General features: G+C 40.8%; 1 protein-coding gene across 1 annotated transcript; it reads left to right on the top strand.

Annotated features, from left to right (window-relative positions):
- The first annotated feature begins 505 nt into the window (after positions 1–505).
- LOC110925192 (zinc finger protein jing homolog) lies at positions 506–1,531 on the top strand. Its single transcript, XM_022169161.1, has one exon. It carries the CDS (start codon positions 506–508, stop codon positions 1,529–1,531), a length of 1,026 nt encoding a protein of 341 aa, XP_022024853.1.
- The last annotated feature ends 18,283 nt before the right edge of the window (positions 1,532–19,814 follow it).

The raw sequence follows: 19,814 nt of genomic DNA, 5'->3' as shown, positions 1-19,814 counted from the left end.
CTTAGAGACTGGGGAGGTTCAGTCTTAGAGACTGGGGTGGTTTAGTCTTTGAGACTAGGGAAATTGAGTCTTAGAGACTGGGGAGTTTTAGTCTGAGAGACTAGGAAGTTCAGTCTGAAAGGCTGGGTGGGATAGTCTGGGGAGACTAGGATGAATACATGCTTACATTGTTATTACTTACATGCTTATTTGATGGTTGTTAATATATATGCATATGTATGATTGCTTTGTCACAAATACCATGTCCTCTTCTGATAGTGGAGTATCAGATACCATAGACCCAATGGCCATAGTCTCGGATGATGAGATAGCCACAGACCCTGAGGTTTTTACATCTGATACCACAAGCGACGACGATGATGACTTTCATCCCTTCGCTTAACCAGATTTTGGAGATGACATACCTATAGCTGATGGTTTTCCTGATGGGGATCTACTTCTTGTTCCGATCCCTGCTCCTTTTCCTCTCGCTGCATTTCCTCTTGAGGATCTGCTTCTTGATGCTATGTCTGACGACGACATCGATCTTTTCATCGAGGGTTCCGTTGAGGATGCCCAGGAGGGTGGGGCTCCGATTGATGATGATGATGTCGCTATCCCACTTGCAGATATTCCAGTCAATGATGATGTTGTTATCCCTCTTATTGAGATTCCAGTCGCTAATATTATTGTTGTTCCGTTGGTCGAGATTCCTGCTGTTGAGATCTCATCTGACCATTCAGGTCCTGACTCATTCGAGTCCGTATCATCTGCTACTTTACACCCACGGGGCATGCAACATTATCCCACAAACACTGATTCCGACACAGCGATGTCTGCCGCACCTATCTTTCCACACGACTTTGACCCGGATCATGAGATTGAGTTTGTCCCATACGAGCAGCCTTTTGAGGCACCTATCATTCCTGACGATCAGCTCTTTCATATACCCGCTGATCTTGAGTATGCTCCAGCTGACCCTGAGCCTGAGATTGCACCAGAGCCTACACTAGCACACGATCCCTTACCTGAGCACGATCCAGTACCTGTCGATGCACTAGTTGTTGCACCACATCTGCCTGACCCGATACCTGCACTTATTGATCATGCTCCTTTTGCTACCCATGTAGACCCCTGGTATGCTCACACCCGCAATAGGTGGATTGAGGACGACGACGACTACCCTCCTTTTGTTCGACCCTTTACTCCCCCACCTGCATCTACCCAGGCACTCGTTGATATCGCCCCATTTCACCCACATGAGTCTGACATTCACCGCACAGATCTACCGATCACATTTCCTCAGGATATCCCTCCTCCCCGTCCAGGGGAAGGTCCATCGAGTCAGCAGTCCAGTCATATACCACCCGTGTCAGAAACCTTTCCTTTCATGCCACCGTTTGCACCTGCTACACATACTGCACCTTTTGTTTCTGCACCATCGGGCGAGCCACTGATTTGGTTTCCGCCCAACACGATGCCTGTTTCTGATCCATATCATCCTTCACATTACACTGGATGCAAGAGGGATGATCTGCTTTTATCGTTATAGCTCCAGCAGGAGATGTTATGTCAGAGAGTCATGGAGTTAGAGAGGGTTCCGCGTTCCCCACCTTGTCCTTGTCAGTTACCATTTGTGACTCCACTGGCTCCACTTCTGCCATACCCATATTTTGATGCTCGCTTTCTTACTATGGAGCAACAGATTAGCTATCTGTTGCGAATCGTTCATGCACTTGAGGAGGATTTAGCGCATCTGCGTAGGTTACTTTTAGTTCCTCCACCTCCTCCTCCTCCACCATCAGCGTAGTAGTTTTTGGTCTTATGCAGATAGCATACTTTTGATGAGAGTTCAGCTATTGAGCCCAGATTGCACAGCTTTTCGAAGACCACAGTGTGACTTTTAACTGATGTAGTTTGTTAGACGATTTGGACAAGGGAGATGTGACCCTATAGTCCCTTTTGATGTTTGATACATTGTAGAACTTGTAAAACTGTACTTGTGGTCATTGATATATGGAAGCTCAATCGCAACATCCTCATTATATACATTGTTGAATTACTTGCTTATGCTATAATTATGATGCAATGTGCTTACCTGCTTAATGAAAGCCTAATCGTAATGTGCTCGTTAAACGTGCTACTAATATAACAAGAATGTGCTATGATTGGGATATACATGTTTGTTTGTTATACTCTCATTAAACTTGATTCCATTTGCTTGCTTACGCTATGAGTATGATGTTGCTTGACGTATTGATATGATGATTTATTTCGTATAAATACATATGATCTCTAAATGACTATTTACACTCCCTGAACAAATGATACCTGACCAACCCAAACTTTTCGTAGAATATGTCCCAAAGATCATTCAGCTCCTCATGACCGAGGCAGAGCTACAAGTGCACGTCGCACAAGCAGTAGCACAGCACGAGGCCCTGCGCTCTGAACCCAGCAGGGGTACCTCCGAAAACAACCCACCTCATGGTTGTACCTACTTGCAGTTCCTTGATTGCAAGCCTCCGAATTTCGAAGGCACTGGAGTTGCCATAGCCTTTGCGAAATGGACTGAAGACATGGATTCTGTTTTTCGGATGAGCGGATGTATGCCAGAGCAACAAGTCCTATATGCGTCAGGATTGTTTCAAGATAGGGCCTGGACATGGTGGAACTCTCATATTCAAACAATGGGCAGGCCTGCTACGAATGTTTTAACATGGGGTGAGCTGAAGGAAATGATGCGTAAGGAGTATTGTTCTCAAATGGCGATCCAGAAGCTAGGATTCGAATTCTGGAAGCTAATGATGGAAGGTCCAAAAGTGGCGGAGTACGTGCAGAGACTTCACGATTTGTCGTGAGTTATTCCATACCTAGTGGAATCAGAGATGGAAAGGGGGGAGCCATTCATCTGGGGACTGGCGCCTCAGATCCTGCGCTTAATGATGGAATCAGCTCCGCCAACAGCTATCGATGTGATCAAATTAATTGTGGCACTCCGTAAAGGAGTGATTAGACTGGAAAAGCCTTCAAACCCTGACGATAAGAAGGAAACACATGTAGAATCATCCGGAAAGAACAAAAGGAAGTTCACGGACTCCCAGGAGGATACCCGAACGAATGACGAGAACAAAGCCAAAAAGAAAAAGGAATACAGGGGCATCCTACCTAAGTGCAATAACTGCCCATTTCCCCATGTTGGACCATGTAGGGAGGGAAGAAGTAATGTCTGCGACAAAGTAGGGCATGTCAAGGAGACGTGTCAGAATGGTACGGGACATGGAAACGAAGGTCAAGATGGCGACGGAAATCACGAAGTAAACAATGGCAACAACGACTATCGAAATAAGGCCAATGATGAACAAAACATATTCGAGGTTGTTTTGACTATGGGGACAAAGGACATTTCAAGAAAGATTGCCCTAACAACAACCAAGCCGATGATAAGATTTACTTGGGAACTAAGCTGAAATGTGAAAAGTGCAAATTTCACCATGAGGGTCGATGCAAGAAGCCTAAGTGCGGTAGATGTGGAATGTGGGGATACAACAAGGATGCCCGTTGAACAAAGAGTCCCATAAAAGGAGGAAGTGGTGACAACAACCAAGGCGGAAATAATAATGATAAGGTTCTGGGCTGTTACAAACGTGGGGCACTTTAGAAAAGATTGCCCAAGGAGAAGTAACCAAGACCGTGAAGGAGCCTCCAACATCAGAACTCGTGAAGCACGCCAAGATCCAGATGTGGTTGCTGGTACGTTCCCTGACAACCAAAATTTTGCATCTATGTTATTTGATACCAGTGCCGACCATAGCTTCGTATCCCATGAATTTAATGTGACAACTCGAGTTTCCAAGATTCCATATTCGCATTAATTGCACGTTAACTGTTTAGTTGCTTGATTGTTTGACTTGTAACTGTACACTAAATTATAAGATGAGATGGTTGTTTGATATGTTATGTGCTTAACATGAGTAAAGTGTTTGGTTTGTTTGATTTCATGAACTTGAACTTGTATACTTGCATAACTATTGAAATTAGACTCGACGAAACAAGAGTGTTTCGCCATCAACCAACCCGACGAAACAGATTGTTTCGCCATCAACCAACCCGACGAAACAACTGTGTTTCGCCATAAATCATTTCGATGAAACAGGTCGTTTCGTCATCTTCACCTCGACGAAACAGGGCGTTTCACCGAGCCCAGTTACGCCGAAGCCCAGTTAAGGGCCCAACTCTGTTACGTGAGTTTTATCTCACAAAACAGTTTCATTTGTGAAACTCATCACCAAAACCGAAAACCTAGATTCCCCTCTCTGCCATCAGACGGCTGCTCTCATTCACTCGATGTTCTTGGCGTTTTCTCTCTCTCCCAAACCCTTGCTAGTCTCGTATCATATTTGGTTAGTATTCCGTCCTGGTGATTTGATTGTTGTTATGCTTTGGATGCTTGTTAAACATACATGTTATTGCGAATGATGTGCACATATATGCGTATCGGTTGTGATGTGGTTTTTGTCGTTGTTTAAATTGATTAGTATGATGGGGATTCTTATAATCTGATGATATGATCGGTTGTGTTATGCCTACTGACCATATTCAACTGTTGTCGTATATTCTGATCGATCTAGTGAATAAATGATGCATTTTGTATAAATCAATGTTTTAGTATCGTACAAATCATGATTTAGTTATTATGTAATTGTTGTTGATATTTAGGGTTCATACTAGATATTATGTGCCATGATGTAACTGGTATGATCAATGATTATTGTATGATGACTGTATGAACGGCGAATAATGATGATTAGGGTGTCTGTACAACTAACTATTACGTGACGTAACTGATTCATTTACGAAACGCAGATGTCGGCGATACACTGATGTGTTTCGTCAACATTGGTCACCACGAATCAGACACGGCGAAATAGGGGGTGTTTCACCGAGGGTAGTTATGACGAAACGAAGGGTGATTCGTCATGGGTAAACACGATGAACCACGGTGTTTCGTCGAAGGTTATTCACGGCTAAACAGGGGTGTTTCGCCGGATGAGTAAACTGTCCAGTAACTTAGTTTAATTTTGTTAATGTTAACTGAGTTAGTTAACTGCTGTTAAGTGTTAAACATGACTTGTATGAGCTTGAATACGTGTTTTGTACTATTTGGTGATCATTGCATCAATATTGTAGGTCCCCTTGAGTCTATGGATCGTCACAGAATCGTCTATCTAACCTAGAGTGCGGAATCCTCTAGATCAGATTGTAGCAGAAAACGTGTAGAACAGCAAATCACTTTCAACCGGGTTTCTATTGATTATCAAACAAACGTATTACAATCAATCAAACCCTAACCCTAATTTTCGTCCAAGCCTAATTGCTCTCACGAAAATACTCTCTCACAAACTGTTTTGGCTGATTAACTGATCAAACTAATTAACCTAAACCCTAAAGCCTAACCTTGTTTATATAACACAAGGTTTACTATTTGGGCTAGGGTTTCCTACATGGGCAAAGCCCAATTCGTTTCCCCTTGACCCAAATGGGTTTAGTTTAGCCCAAACATTACAACTAACTATTACAAAGCTAAACCCGCTAACTGTTTATCGTTTAACTAATTACAAGACATCCAAAGACCAAATCTAAGCTGTTGTCACAAACATGCACCAACAAACTCCCCCTTGACAATAGCTTCATAAAAACTTTGTCTTGAGTCAAAACTTTGTCTTCGGTCTTCTTGCAATCTTCATGCAGTCTTGCACTGTCTTTGGTCTTTGGATAGCTTCAGCTTCAATAGCTTCTGTCAGCAACAGACTGTCAGCAACAGACTCCCCCTAAGCTGATGCATCCAATCACCAAATCTTCAACACGTTAGCGTTTGAGTAAACTCCAGTTCAGCATTTGCAAAGCAATCTTCAACTCTTCAACTTGTCTGCAATATAGAAAAGAGGTTCTACCATGCATCCAATCAAACTCTCATCTTAACACGTCACAACAACTTCTCAGCAACAAACTGCTTCAATCTGTATACTATAAAACAAACATCTCGAGAAACCATAAGAATTTTTCAACATAAGTTAAACAAATTATTATTTTTCAAGAGATTAGTTAAACTGTATAACAGATTAAGCTTTTTCAAAATCATCAACACGCAAAACATTTTGCTCAACACACAAGAACCTGCCTGATTGAAAATTTTGAGCTCACTTACTAACACCGTCTCCCCCTATCAGTAACAATTCCTCCAAGAATAACAGTTTTCCGTACGTTAAGAATTTCAAACAGAAAAAGACACTATTTTTGGATTTTTATATTTTTCTGAAAGCAAGTAAAAAACAAAAACAATAAACACTCTATTTTTGTGAGAATCACTGGTAAGAAGATCATATCAGCACAATCAAACTGTTTCACACAATCATATAATTCTTTATTCAATTTTTCGTGAAAAGCAGTTCAAGACGATTGCCAGTATGTTTGTCCACTTAAACAAAATGCATGAACATTTCAAGTACCATTACCGTATGATACGTTAAGGTAATTTTATTTTCTGAAATATCAGCGTGTCCCACAAAAGGATATACCCCCACGATCATGGTATGCACAAAGATTCATCGTAGTAGGTGAGTATACTGAATTCATACTTTAAGATATCCTGACTATGTCTAGTTCTGCATATAAACTATTTTATCATGTTTTAATTGCTTAACTATGAACACCCAAATAAATACTAATCAAATCCTGGAAATATAAACAGCACACTCTATCATGCAAGTATCTTCCCTACCACATATTTCACAAGTCCAATCCAGAGTTCTGAAATCTTAACTGGGAATAGGTTGAGAAGAGAACAGAATAGATCTTAGTAGAGATGGTATAATATACAGATCAAATGAGATTTTCTCAGTTTGATATAGGTTTATTGGGTTTCTTTTGGGCACTAGAGGGCCTCTTTCGGGTGTATTAGATCTATAGCGCGACAACGTACAGCTAGGTCAGCATGTATCTGGATGCAGCAGAAGCTGTCGTTGCCTAGCACCTCCAGGTCAGCATATATCTGGATGCAGCAGAGGAGGTACACGACTTTTTTCAGAGAAGATTTCAGAATCAGATCAAAATTGTGTGTATCGGGAAATATACAGACATTCAAATAGAAATGAGCTAATTCCAAGTGACTATCTTTCCTGGGGTCATGTACAATTTTTTGTTCTAACAGACAGACAGCCAAGATATCCCTAGTTGAAACAACAGTATAAAGACCCAAAACTTCAGATTTTGGCAATCTATCAACGCAAGAATTAAGGTCATTAAACCATACATCACTGATATGTTCCCCACTCATATTCAGTTCATTTAAGTTTATATCACATTGGTAAGTTGATTATTTCATGCTTTTGCCTACTGGTACATCATATAATGAAGCTGCTATCACACTTAAGCAATGTAATTTCAAGTTCAGTGTGACAGTCTAACTTGCTGATGTACTATCATTTCTTCTTTTCACACAGTGATAACTCATTTTTGATTTTCTATTTTTTTTATGTTTTTGATTTTTCAATTTTTTTGTGTTTTTGATTTTTAAGAAAAGCAGTAAACTATTTACAAAAATTCTTATGAAAAACCAGTTATTCAGGATTCCTCATCCCGTTGAGTTCGACTAAATGTTCAAAGCGAGCCCTGTCAAATGCTTTACTATAAAGATCTGCCAGGTTAACTTCTGTGTCGACTCTGCACTTTGAACTTCAAATTAAATCATTTAAAATATATATACATATCAACAATCTCACATCCCCCTTCATGTGCCTAGAGCAGCCACTATCAACATAAGTTGATAATCCTCCTTAGCAGCTCCTGCACACACTAACTTAGAAATTAGTTAGATTGGGGGACCCAAGCCTTAATGGTCTTGGGTCGTCCAAATTCACCAACTACTGGAACATCCATCCAATATCCATTACTCCTAACTGGAGTCTTGGATCTCATACCTGTTGGAATTTGATTTTGATTTCCACTAGGCCTTTGGTCCTGAGGGTTCCTATATACATTTGGACAATTTGACCTTTGGAAATTTTGATTTTGAAACCTTACATTTTGATTCCAAGAAGCTTGATTGTTATAATTTCTAAAGCCATTGTTATAAAAATTTCGACCACCATTATTCTGGTATCGATTTTGATATTGACTTTGACCTCTGAAATTATTTGAATTAAAATTGTTCATTTTAGGTGAACTGCTTCTAGGTCTCTGATATCTGCTTGATGGAGATCTAGGCTGAAATCTTTGTTGATTTCTTTGAAAACGAGGAACTTGAGGAGTTCCTTTTTCAGCCTTATCTACACCAACAACAACATTCTGTGGTTGCTTGGGAGCAGATTTCTTTGGAGAATTTGAACCTTTCTCCTCACTCACCTGTGCTTCATTCTCTTTGTTAGGACAGCAGCTAGCTACATGTCCCTTGGTGTGACATTTGAAGCACGATCTCTTTTTCGAAAACTTCTTATTGGAAGTTTTTGAACTAGATTCAGATTTCACATTATTGCTTGACCCAACCTGGTTCCCGTCCATAACTTCGTCAACTTTTTGCTTACCTTTCTTTAAAGGACAACAACTCGCCACGTGCCCTTTGTTGTGACATTTAAAACATGATATTTTATCTTTGTTTGATCCCTTTTTAAATGTGTTGGTCTTGTTGGCTTCAGTATCCTCATCCAATTTATGAGGTGTACTGTTAGACCCAACAGATTCTTTCAAAGAAACTGGACTACTTGGCAAGTCCACAGCTATCGGATCCACTACATGTGCAGTGGTTACAAAATCAGTTAGCTCATCTTCAGTTGGCAAAAATGAGTAGTCTTCATTTTCAGAAGGTGAAGCTTTAGCAAACCCCACCCCTGTTTTATCATTACTCCTTTTTAAACCTTTTTGAATTTGAGTTCTGACTAACGAAGAATTCCCAAAATTATGTAACTTCCGCTGAAGTTCTACAATTTTGGCTTGTGCATCAGCCAATTCTGTGCACTTTTCTGAAAGCTCGTTAGTCTTTTCTTTCACAGTTTCACGAGCCAAATCAATGACCTGTAACAGTTCATTGACTTTGCTTGTTAAACTGCTAATTTCCTGTTCATTTGATTTTAGTTTTTCTAAACAGTTTGACTCTCTTTTAATCAAAAGAACATTTAACTCTTTTCGGTTTTCCAAATCAGCTAACAGAATGTTGTTTTGCTCCGATAGTCTGTCAACTTCACCCTGTAGTTCAGTGCAATTATGACACGTATGACTTACAGGTTCTGGTGTTACCTTCACCTCTGTTGTAAGTTCATTCACATCATTCATACACTTTGAAACTTCAGCAGCCTCCTTCTCAACCTTCTGTTCAAGAGCTTTCTTCTTCTCTTCTTTTACAGCAACTGCTTCTTCATCTAACGCACGATCTCCTACACTCTGTCTTGATGAATTCTGATATCGTTTTCGTAAAGCTTCCCACAGATCATAAGAAGTCCCATAGTGCTTGATGGTATGTTTAATTCCCTCAGGCAGAGACATCTTTATTACTGCTAAAGCTTTCTTTTCAGCATCAACCATCAGTTTTTCAGATTCATCCATCTTGTCATAAGAAATCACTTTTGTCCTTCCTTCAACACGACGTGTAGGAGCCATGTATCCATCTATAATACAATACCACATTCTGGTATCTTCGCTCTTCACAACCAATTCAAACTCCTCTTTCCAGACAGCATATTCGTTAACATTTGTAAGCTTTGGCCACTTCTCGACATTGTCCACTTTAATCATCTTTAAACACGTTTTACCGTAACCGTACTGATAAAACCGTACAAAAGTTGTCCGAAAACAGTGGTTACCAAATTATACCGTTAGAATCGTCTCGAAAAGACGAATCCAATGATATATAATGTCAAAAACCGAATTCGGGATTTTCCAGACGAGTTACGGATCAATTTCTATTTGCAAAACACCGAAAAAATTCCGACGCTTGCCAACTGAAATTCCACCCCTTAAATATGCTACTAAATTCGCTGGTTATGGCTTAAATTCGCTGGCCAGTGGTTAAATTCGCTGATCAGTTTAAATTTGCTGGTTAATTCGCTGAACTGTTAAATTTGCTGGTCAAATTCGCTGCCAATTTCGCTCAGATTAATTTCGCCGGTTAACCAGTTCACTATTATAACGACTGGTAGAATCGCTGAAACCGTGATAATTTCGCTGTGGAAACTAACACGATTACCAAAGTCGCCTTTGGATTTTAAATTCGCTGATCACCGTGAAATTATATCCCAAATTCGCTGATAAATATGCTGGATCAGTTAAATTCGCAGGTCCAGCGAATTTACTAATTTCGCCAGGCAGCTTATGGAAATTCAATCTTTTTCAATTTTCGGAGATTTTCTAAGATTTTGTAACAGTTCCTGCAAAATCGAAACAAGCAGATTATCAGTGATTTTCGAAAATCAACAAGAAACAGAGCGAAGAACACGAAGAACAATCTTCGAATCTTCAAGTGTTTCCAGCCAAAATCCTTCAAACAATCAACCAAAAACAGTCCTGCAAACCCTAAAACCTGCAAAACAGCAATCAAACAGACCAAAATATCAAAACAGCCAACAAATTTTCGAAAATTTTATCAAACACCTAAAAATTTTCGAAAATTTTAAAACCCTAATTTTCAGGTTTCACCAAAATTCGAAAATTTCTTCTGCCAAGCACAATTCTGAACCGAGCAATCAAGAGCCTAACGCTCTGATACCAATTGTAGGTCCCCTTGAGTCTATGGATCGTCACAGAATCGTCTATCTAACCTAGAGTGCGGAATCCTCTAGATCAGATTGTAGCAGAAAACGTGTAGAACAGCAAATCACTTTCAACCGGGTTTCTATTGATTATCAAACAAACGTATTACAATCAATCAAACCCTAACCCTAATTTTCGTCCAAGCCTAATTGCTCTCACGAAAATACTCTCTCACAAACTGTTTTGGCTGATTAACTGATCAAACTAATCAACCTAAACCCTAAAGCCTAACCTTGTTTATATAACACAAGGTTTACTATTTGGGCTAGGGTTTCCTACATGGGCAAAGCCCAATTCGTTTCCCCTTGACCCAAATGGGTTTAGTTTAGCCCAAACATTACAACTAACTATTACAAAGCTAAACCCGCTAACTGTTTATCGTTTAACTAATTACAAGATATCCAAAGACCAAATCTAAGCTGTTGTCACAAACATGCACCAACAAATATCCACTGTGATTGTGCTTATACGTGAACTTCGTGAATATAAACTGATTGTGTACACGTGCGTACTTTAGGACTTGACTGATTGTTTGTGAGCACATACTTTAGCATACCGAGCAATCCAAGGTGAGTTCACACTCTTTCCAAGGCATGGGATTCCCAAGGGTCGGGAATGGGATTGAATAACTACACGAACTGTCATTACTATTAAACGACTTACTACTGTCCTCGGATTGAAGGGCACATACGTAAAACCTACGTACACGACTATAAGACCATCACCTCTATCAATTGAAGTCCCTCATTTATCGACTTAATCGCCGAGGCCTATGGCGAGCGGGTCATTAGTAGATAGCGCTATTAGTTTTAACAAACCTCACACCGTGTCGTCCGAACGGGCGTGTACTAATGGACTATGGGCAAAGGGTCAATGCTGATAGACATTGACTTAGGGCACCTCTTACATTTTCGTAGCAGTCAATACGCGTGGTCTAGTAATACATGGGAAGCCCCCACTAATCTTCACAACAGGCCTGGAATGGCCGCAATACAAATTAATACGATATATGGGTTACAAACGAACATACGAATTACGAAACGAATACTATAACTAAACAACCCACTGTGAACTCACTCAACTTTGTTGTTGATTCGTTGCTACATGCCTTGCAGGTCGTTAGGTACTCATGGAGCTTGCACAGGGAGGCGCAGTCGTTGTGGAACATGGCAGTGTGTGCCACGCTAAATACATTACTTTATTTCGTACTTAATACTCACATTGGGTTTACAATTATGCTTCCGCTAAACACTTAACTATGTTTTTGGTTTTGAAACACCTTTCATATTGCTTGGTTGATTTATATTTACTACTTACATTGTTCAATATGATTGGTGGCTTGATCCTGGTCATGTCACGCCTCCATGCGGCGATACTCCGCGTGTGGATTTTGGGGGTGTGACAGATTGGTATCTGAGCCATTGGTTATAGAGAACTTGGTTTTAATAAGGGGAAAAAGTTTTTGTTAAAACCAGACTATAACCAGTACAGTGCTCAACGATCCACAACGACGCTTCGCTCCACGTGCAAGACTCGACACTATAGGTACTACTATTCATGTTTACATTGGCTACTTGCGAGATTACATAGAACTTTGCTCATGGTATGCTTAGATAAACGTAACAACTATTGCTTGAGAACACTTATGTGCTTACTCTCTTCTGTCATCGCATTTTCACGAACTTCTCTCACTTATGTTGCCTTTGATATGAAGATCATGTCTGGACGTATTAACATGACTCAAGCCCAGTTGACGGCTCTAATTAACGAACAAGTTGCTGCGGCACTTGCAGCCGCTCAGGCAGGAGGTATAACCTGCTATTCCAAACCAATCCTAGGATGTTAGCTCCCACTCTCATGACCCAACTCTCGCGCTTAACCTTGTCTTATCTTTCTCGCGCAACAGGTCAGAACGCTCAGTCACCCGTAGTCACGTTCAAAACTTTCATGGACTGTCGTCCTGGCACATTCAGTGGCATTGAAGGAGCAGTTGGACTCCTCCATTGGTTCGAGAGGCTCGAAACTGACTTTGAGATGCGTGATTGCCATGAGTCTCGTAGAGTAAAGTTTGCCGCTGGAACACTCGAATGTGCTGCATTAACCTGGTGGGAAGCACAGGTTCAAATGTTAGGACAGGCAGCTGCTAATGCCACCCCCTGGAACGACTTCAAGGAGCTAATTAAGGAAGAGTTTTGCAGTCGGGACGACATCCACAAACTAGAGGTGGAATTTCTCAACTTACAGATGATGGGGTCTGAAATTGAGGCTTATACGAAAAGATCGAATGAATTAGCTACATAGTGTCCCACTATGGCAGACCCTCCCACTAAACGTATCGAGCTGTATCTCATGGGTCTGGTGCCAGAAATTCAGAGTCATGTGACCGCAGCTAATCTTGGCACTATCCAGCAAGTCACTCGGCTTGCTCATCGTCTCACAGACCAGGCAGTAGAACAAAACAAACTACCAAAACGTGTTAAAGCTGCTACAACTTGTGCTTCTAGTGACAACAAACGCAAGTGGGATGGAAACCTGAGCAAGGGGTCAACTCTGGTTCAGTCTCAGGCGCAGCAGCGAAAGATAGATGACTACCAGAGCCCCAGTCAGCAGTCTTCTGGTAGTCACGGGCAGAGTGGATATCGAGGAAACCACCCAAAGTGCAACAGATGCAATAGGCACCACAGCGGTCAGTGCAACAAGGGTCGTTGTCAGAGGTGTCTCAAGATGGGTCATGAAGCCAAGGATTGCCGAAGCTCACGTCCTGCAAACCAGGAACAACGACAGCAACCTCAAGCTCCACCAAATCAGCAGCAACAACACAGTATTAGAGGATGTTTTCAGTGTGATGCTAAAGATCACTACAAGAGACATTGTCCACAATTGAACCGGGACCAGACTCAGAACCACGACAATGGAAACAGGAACGACAATGGGGATAGCGACGGGGGAAACAATGGAAACAATGACGCCGGGGCCGCGTGAACGTGATTGGTCAGGGTGATGCAAGGGATGATCCTAACATAATAATGGGTAAGTTTCTTCCCGACGACTTTTATGTTACTGTATTATTTGATTCGGGTACGAATACCAGTTATGTTGTAACGCCCTGCTTATTTGTACTTTCCATTTATAGCTTGTCTTGCTCGTGTTTCTAATTTTGGAAGCTTGGTATCATTGTACTCGTTTCTTCTTGTAATCGCTGTAAACTCGAGACTTTGATCATGAATGAAAACTTGCATTTTCTTGATACATGCTATACATACTTCATACCAAATTATACGATTAATCGTGAAATCATTTGATACTTCTTTGTGATGCTTACAAACATGTGTTGAACTTATAAATACGTGACATACATGCTTTATACTATGCATACATATTGCTTCTATACTTAAACATACTCGTTTTACACTTATGCAACTTTTAGAACATGTTACATATGCTTAAGAACCTTAAATAAGTCCCAAAACCCGTAATATATAACATTGGAACATGTTACAAATCAAGAAAACACAAAAAAAAATAAAGGGTTTCTGGCCGGGCCTTACGGACCGCAAGGAACCCCTTACGGTCCGTAAGGGGGTCTGGCGGGCAGCAAGTTTGAAATGGTCGCGGTAATGCACGGAATCCCAACATAATCCCTCCTCCAATCACCTCTAACCCACCTCTAAAAACCTCCAATCAACCCTAACTCCTTCCCCTATAAATAACCATCCTCTCCAAGCATTTTTACACTTTCACAACATCAAAATCTCTCAAAAATCACTCTCAAAACTCTTGCAAGGAAGCAATTCGGGCAGATTCATACCTCTTTACAAAAGTGAGCATAACTTGCTCAAAACTCAACCAAATCACTTGATTCTTTTTCCTACTTTCTTGGATAATCATGGGGTTCGATTCCTTGACTTCTCCTTGGAGAAATCAGACCTGGAATTGCCCCGAAATGGTCCATAAACTTTCTGTTTTGTTTTATGTTCTTCAAAAACTTGTTTAAACTTATACAACTTGTGTCTACCACATCTCATGCCTATGTCCCAATGCTTACAACTTATCCCATGGTTGGTTAAGCTTAAAAACAAGGTTGAGACACTTAAAATCAGAGGATTAAACCTCATAAACTTGGTGTTTTGTTTAGGGTTTCAACCCACAAATCATGTCAAACTTAGTCTTTGATGCATGAGTGATTATGGAACAACTTGGGTTGTCCAAACATACAATCCTCACATGATTTGATGATTTCTATTAGTTTAGTTTATCTTACATACTTGTATTAACCTTAGTTCATGACCCTCCGTGGTTGTTTTTACATCAAGTGTAGTGGTGAACATCAAAGGGGTGCCTAAATGGAAGCCTTGTCTTCCTACCCCATCCATGACTCCTATGACTCATCTTGAGGTACCTAAATGAAGATGAAATCTTCTACCTCTTACTTGAATACTTGAACATTTGGACCTAATAATATATATATTATACAACCTAAATAATATCTATGTACACTCAAATCTTTGATATCATCTAAGGACCTAAACATTGTTATGATTCTTATGGGTGTTCAAGTCATGAAATCATTATAACCCTTGTGGTTACCAAGTGTCATGCAAGTGTTATATGGGAAGATGAATATTTTGATATAATATTTTCATGTCACTTTAATTCCGAATCTTTCGATTTCCCCAAACTCATACGCTTTGTTTCTTTGTGTAGAGGAACAAGGTGCTCCAACTAGCTAATCCAACAACCAACTTACTCTCGGATTCTCAAGTTCAAGACTTGCAAAACCGTGAGTATACTCGTATTCCCCTCTTTTACTTTACCACTTTTGGGGTGTAACATGTTACTTATAAAAAACTTACACATGAACATTTTGCTTAAACACATAAACATTCCTATAACATGCTTGTATACGTGATTGCTTGATACTTTAGACTTAGGTTATACTTTATGTGAGGGACTTATCATTAACTTCGTACAAGCCTAACCGTGACATATGTAGCGCTATAGGATTAACGACCCGCCCGTAGACTTGTGGTTATGTCATGAGCATATTTCGTTTCATTATGGGTTTGATATGTTAGACACATGCCAAATTTATTGTTTATCTTGAATCACAAGCTTGCTATGAGGAAATGTTCAAAACTTATCTTTTGCTATGTACGTATCAAACTTGTATACTCGCCTTTACTTTTACATTGAATTATATTTTAAACATGTTACAGGTTGATGAGGACGATGCTAAGAAAAGAAGTAGCGTTGATGCCTAGATACACATATAGACGTTAGGGTTTAATATGTTGTATCAATTTTGTTATGTTGGTATGTATTTCGTTAAACTTGTTGTATTTGAATTTCTTGTAATGTTGACAATTTATCTTATGAAATGAAATCGGATTATTTAAATACTTGTCACAATTATTAGCGTTATGATGTCTCGAGCAATCTTCACACTTCGTCTCATCCCGATGTTTCCGCCATTGGTTGGGGTGTGACAGATTGGTATCAGAGCCATAACTATAGGAAATTAGGTAGGATTGCCATGATTCGACCTAGTCTATAGTAGGAACCATATTTTTGACCATTCTTGTTTCATGCTTAAAAGTTTATGCTCCCTTCTTTGCTCCTTTCTCTTCTTTTTGGTCTTAATACTTACATAATGTCTTTCCTAAGACATTTTACACAATACACTTGAAGACTTGAAGACACTCTTTATACAAAGAGACGAGTTTACCAAAATAGGCGTGAAACCCACAATTTGGTGAACGACTCTCATTCCGCTTATTCTTATTTTTGCACGAAATTTCGCCATTTAGCTAGGAGTGAAATCCACATCTAAATGGTAAATTTCCAATTCAAACTCTAGTGGACCCTTGTCAAAGTGTTGAAATTATATTTTGACCCGATAAGTACCAACCACATTAGGGTACGAAATCTTCAAGTTAGGGGTGAAACCCGCACCTTGTCGATTGAGTCCCATTCCTTGAATTTCGTTCTCGCCAAAGTTTCGATTGTTTCAATCAATTAGAGACGTGTAGTAACCGGAAGGGTAAGATACCGTTAATCGCTTCTCGACGAGAGTATCTTACCTATAGGCCAAGAACGTTTCTCTAATTTGAAAGGACTTTCGATTCACTTTGGAACAGTCGACGTTTCTCTACCCGAAACAATCCAATGTTTTATTGAGCCTCTCTTTTATGTATCTCAATTTATGTGTGATTTTATACTTGAACGTTCGTTCATTTCAACTTTTGAACTTATTTCACACGTCATCGCAATAAAAAACAATAATAATCCTCGTGAACAAACTAAATTTATACTCTTTATACGCTATCATACGTGTTATGCTTTTTGAATACATGTTTGAAACTTATGCTTTATGTGAACTTTACATGATACATGAACTCATACATGCTTTTACATGTTAAAACCTTGTTTAAAAATTTATGATCAAGTCTCATCCTTTCCTTTTCTTTCGAACTTCTAGATGGCATCTCCATGCTCGGCAAAGAAAACCAAGTCAAAGAAAGGTTCCAACAGCGAATCCATCTCCAAACAAGAGCTAGTTGGGATCATTGGTGAGCAAATGGCTGACCAAATGGCTCGAGTTATACCCGACATTGTTAGTCGCATTCAAACCGACACCAATTCCCCTCATGGTTCAGTGGACTCCAAAGTGGATAAACTAAAGACACCTTTCCTCTTCAAACAATTCATGGCTTGCAAACCATTGGAATTTACTGGAAAAGATGGTGCTACCGCACTACTCTCATGGTTTGATGCCATGGAAATCACCTTTCGTCAAAGTGGTTGTCCTGACGACCTTCGCACCCAGAATGCCACAGGGGTATTCCGATCAAGGGCTCTTGATTGGTGGACCTCTGAGCGAGGCATAAGGGGTGAGGATGACGCTCACGCGTTGCCATGGACCGAATTGAAAAGAATCATGAAAGAGGAGTTTTGCCCACCGCATGAGATAAGGAAGTTAGAGAGTGAGTTTTGGTACCTAAAACAAGTGGGTGACGAAAATGATGGTTTAACCCTTCGTTTAAAACAACTTAGCATCCTGTGTCCTAGCCAAGTTGATACTTCTGAAAAAGCCATCAACAAATACATCCACTGTTGCCCTGATTCATTCATGAACCTCATGGAAGCCGCTAGCCCAACCTCTATCGAGGAAACCTATCCCTCAGCCGCCTGTTTGAACAGTAACCATGTCATGCGTAAAAACACCTCGAAAACCCCATTGAAAACCGCTCATCAAGCTACTATTGAACCCGCCCGAGGCAAGAAGCGGAAGGCTTCAAGCCAAAATTGCGCAGTTGTCACTCCGCCGAACCACAACCCCTACAAGCCATGCCTGCTATTGCCAACGACGAAGCTCTATGCAAGGGTTATGTTGGAACGCATCCTAAGTGTGGACAATGTCAGTATCACCACCCTCCAAACGTTCAGTGTCGAAAGTGCGCCAAGTGTGGCCGATATGGGCATTTTTCTCAATACTGCCGCATCTCGCCTCAGACCTATCATAACCAAGCCCTTTCAACTACAAATCAAGTCGCTCCTGTGCGAGCATGTTTCACATGTGGTGATACCAACCATATGGCCAACGTCTGCCCTCAACGACACCAGTCGCGACAGCAACAACCACAGCCTCAGCAACAGCAACAACAGGCCCAACAACCCGCTAGAGGTCGAGCCTTCCTTCTCACCACTTCTCAGGCTCAATACGCGAACGACGTCATTACTTGTACGTTTCTTGTTAACCATGTCTATGCTTCATGCTTATTTGATACTGGTGCCGATAAAAGTTTTGTGTCGTTAGAATTCGAGTCCTTGCTCAAGTGTAAACGCTCTAAGTTGCCAAAATCTTTCACTGTCGAAGTGGCTGATGGTAAAACCGTCGGTGTCAATTCTGTTTTCTCCAATTGCTCGTTGATTCTAAATGACCATACATTCTCAATCAATCTCATACCCATGCAAATGGGTAGTTTCGACGTCATAGAAGGTATGGACTGGCTTAGGCGAGTCCGTGCTAAAGTCGTTTGTTCTGAAAAGTTCATCCGCCTTCCCCTTCCAAATGGTGATTCCCTACACGTGTATGGCGAGAATCCTTATCAAGGTCTCAAGCTTATGTCGTGTATCCAAGCGAACAAATGCTTACGCAAGGGTACTTTCGCCTTTCTCGCCCACATCGTGGAAAAGAGGGACAAAAGCCCAAGCATAAGTAACGTTCCCGTCGTACGTGATTTTCCCGATGTATTCCCTGACGACCTTCCTGGTCCGCCTCCTGCTCGTTCTGTCCACTTTCGCATCGATTTAGTGCCTGGCGCTACGCCTGTCGCTAAGTCTCCTTATCGTTTAGCACCCTCTGAGATGCAAGAACTCTTAAGTCTACTTCAAGAGCTTCTTGACAAAGGCTTTATACGCCCTAGTACTTCTGCTTGGGGTGCTCCCGTTTTATTTGTAAAAAAGAAAGACGGGTCTTTCCGTATGTGTATCGACTATCGTGAGCTCAACAAGCTTACTGTCAAAAACCGAAACCCACTTCCTTGCATTGATGACCTATTCGATCAATTACAAGGCGCAACTTGCTTTTCAAAGATCGATCTTCGTTCTGGGTATCATCAACTTCAAGTCCTCGAAGAAGATGTACCTAAAACCGCCTTTCGTACACGTTATGGCCATTACAAGTTCGTGGTCATGCCCTTTGGTTTGACCAACGCACCTGCGGTTTTCATGGATTTAATGAACCGCGTGTGCAAAGCGTAATTGGACCGTTTTGTGATCGTTTTCATCGACGATATTCTTATCTATTCCAAGACGCAAGAAGAGCATAAACGACACTTGCGCCTTATCTTTGAACTCCTTCGTACTGAACGTCTATACGCCAAGTTCTCCAAGTGTGAATTTTGGTTAAAAGAGGTTCAATTCCTTGGTCATACTGTCAACAAACTTGGGATTCACGTTGACCCCGCTAAATCTCCGTCTGAAATTCGCTCGTTTCTTGGTCTTGCTGGTTACTATCATCATTTTATCTCCAA

This window comes from Helianthus annuus, chromosome 17, assembly GCF_002127325.2.
Source record: "Helianthus annuus cultivar XRQ/B chromosome 17, HanXRQr2.0-SUNRISE, whole genome shotgun sequence".
Lineage (NCBI taxonomy): Eukaryota > Viridiplantae > Streptophyta > Magnoliopsida > Asterales > Asteraceae > Helianthus > Helianthus annuus.
Note: the sequence above shows the minus strand (reverse complement) of the source record. Positions and strands in the feature narration are given on the sequence as shown.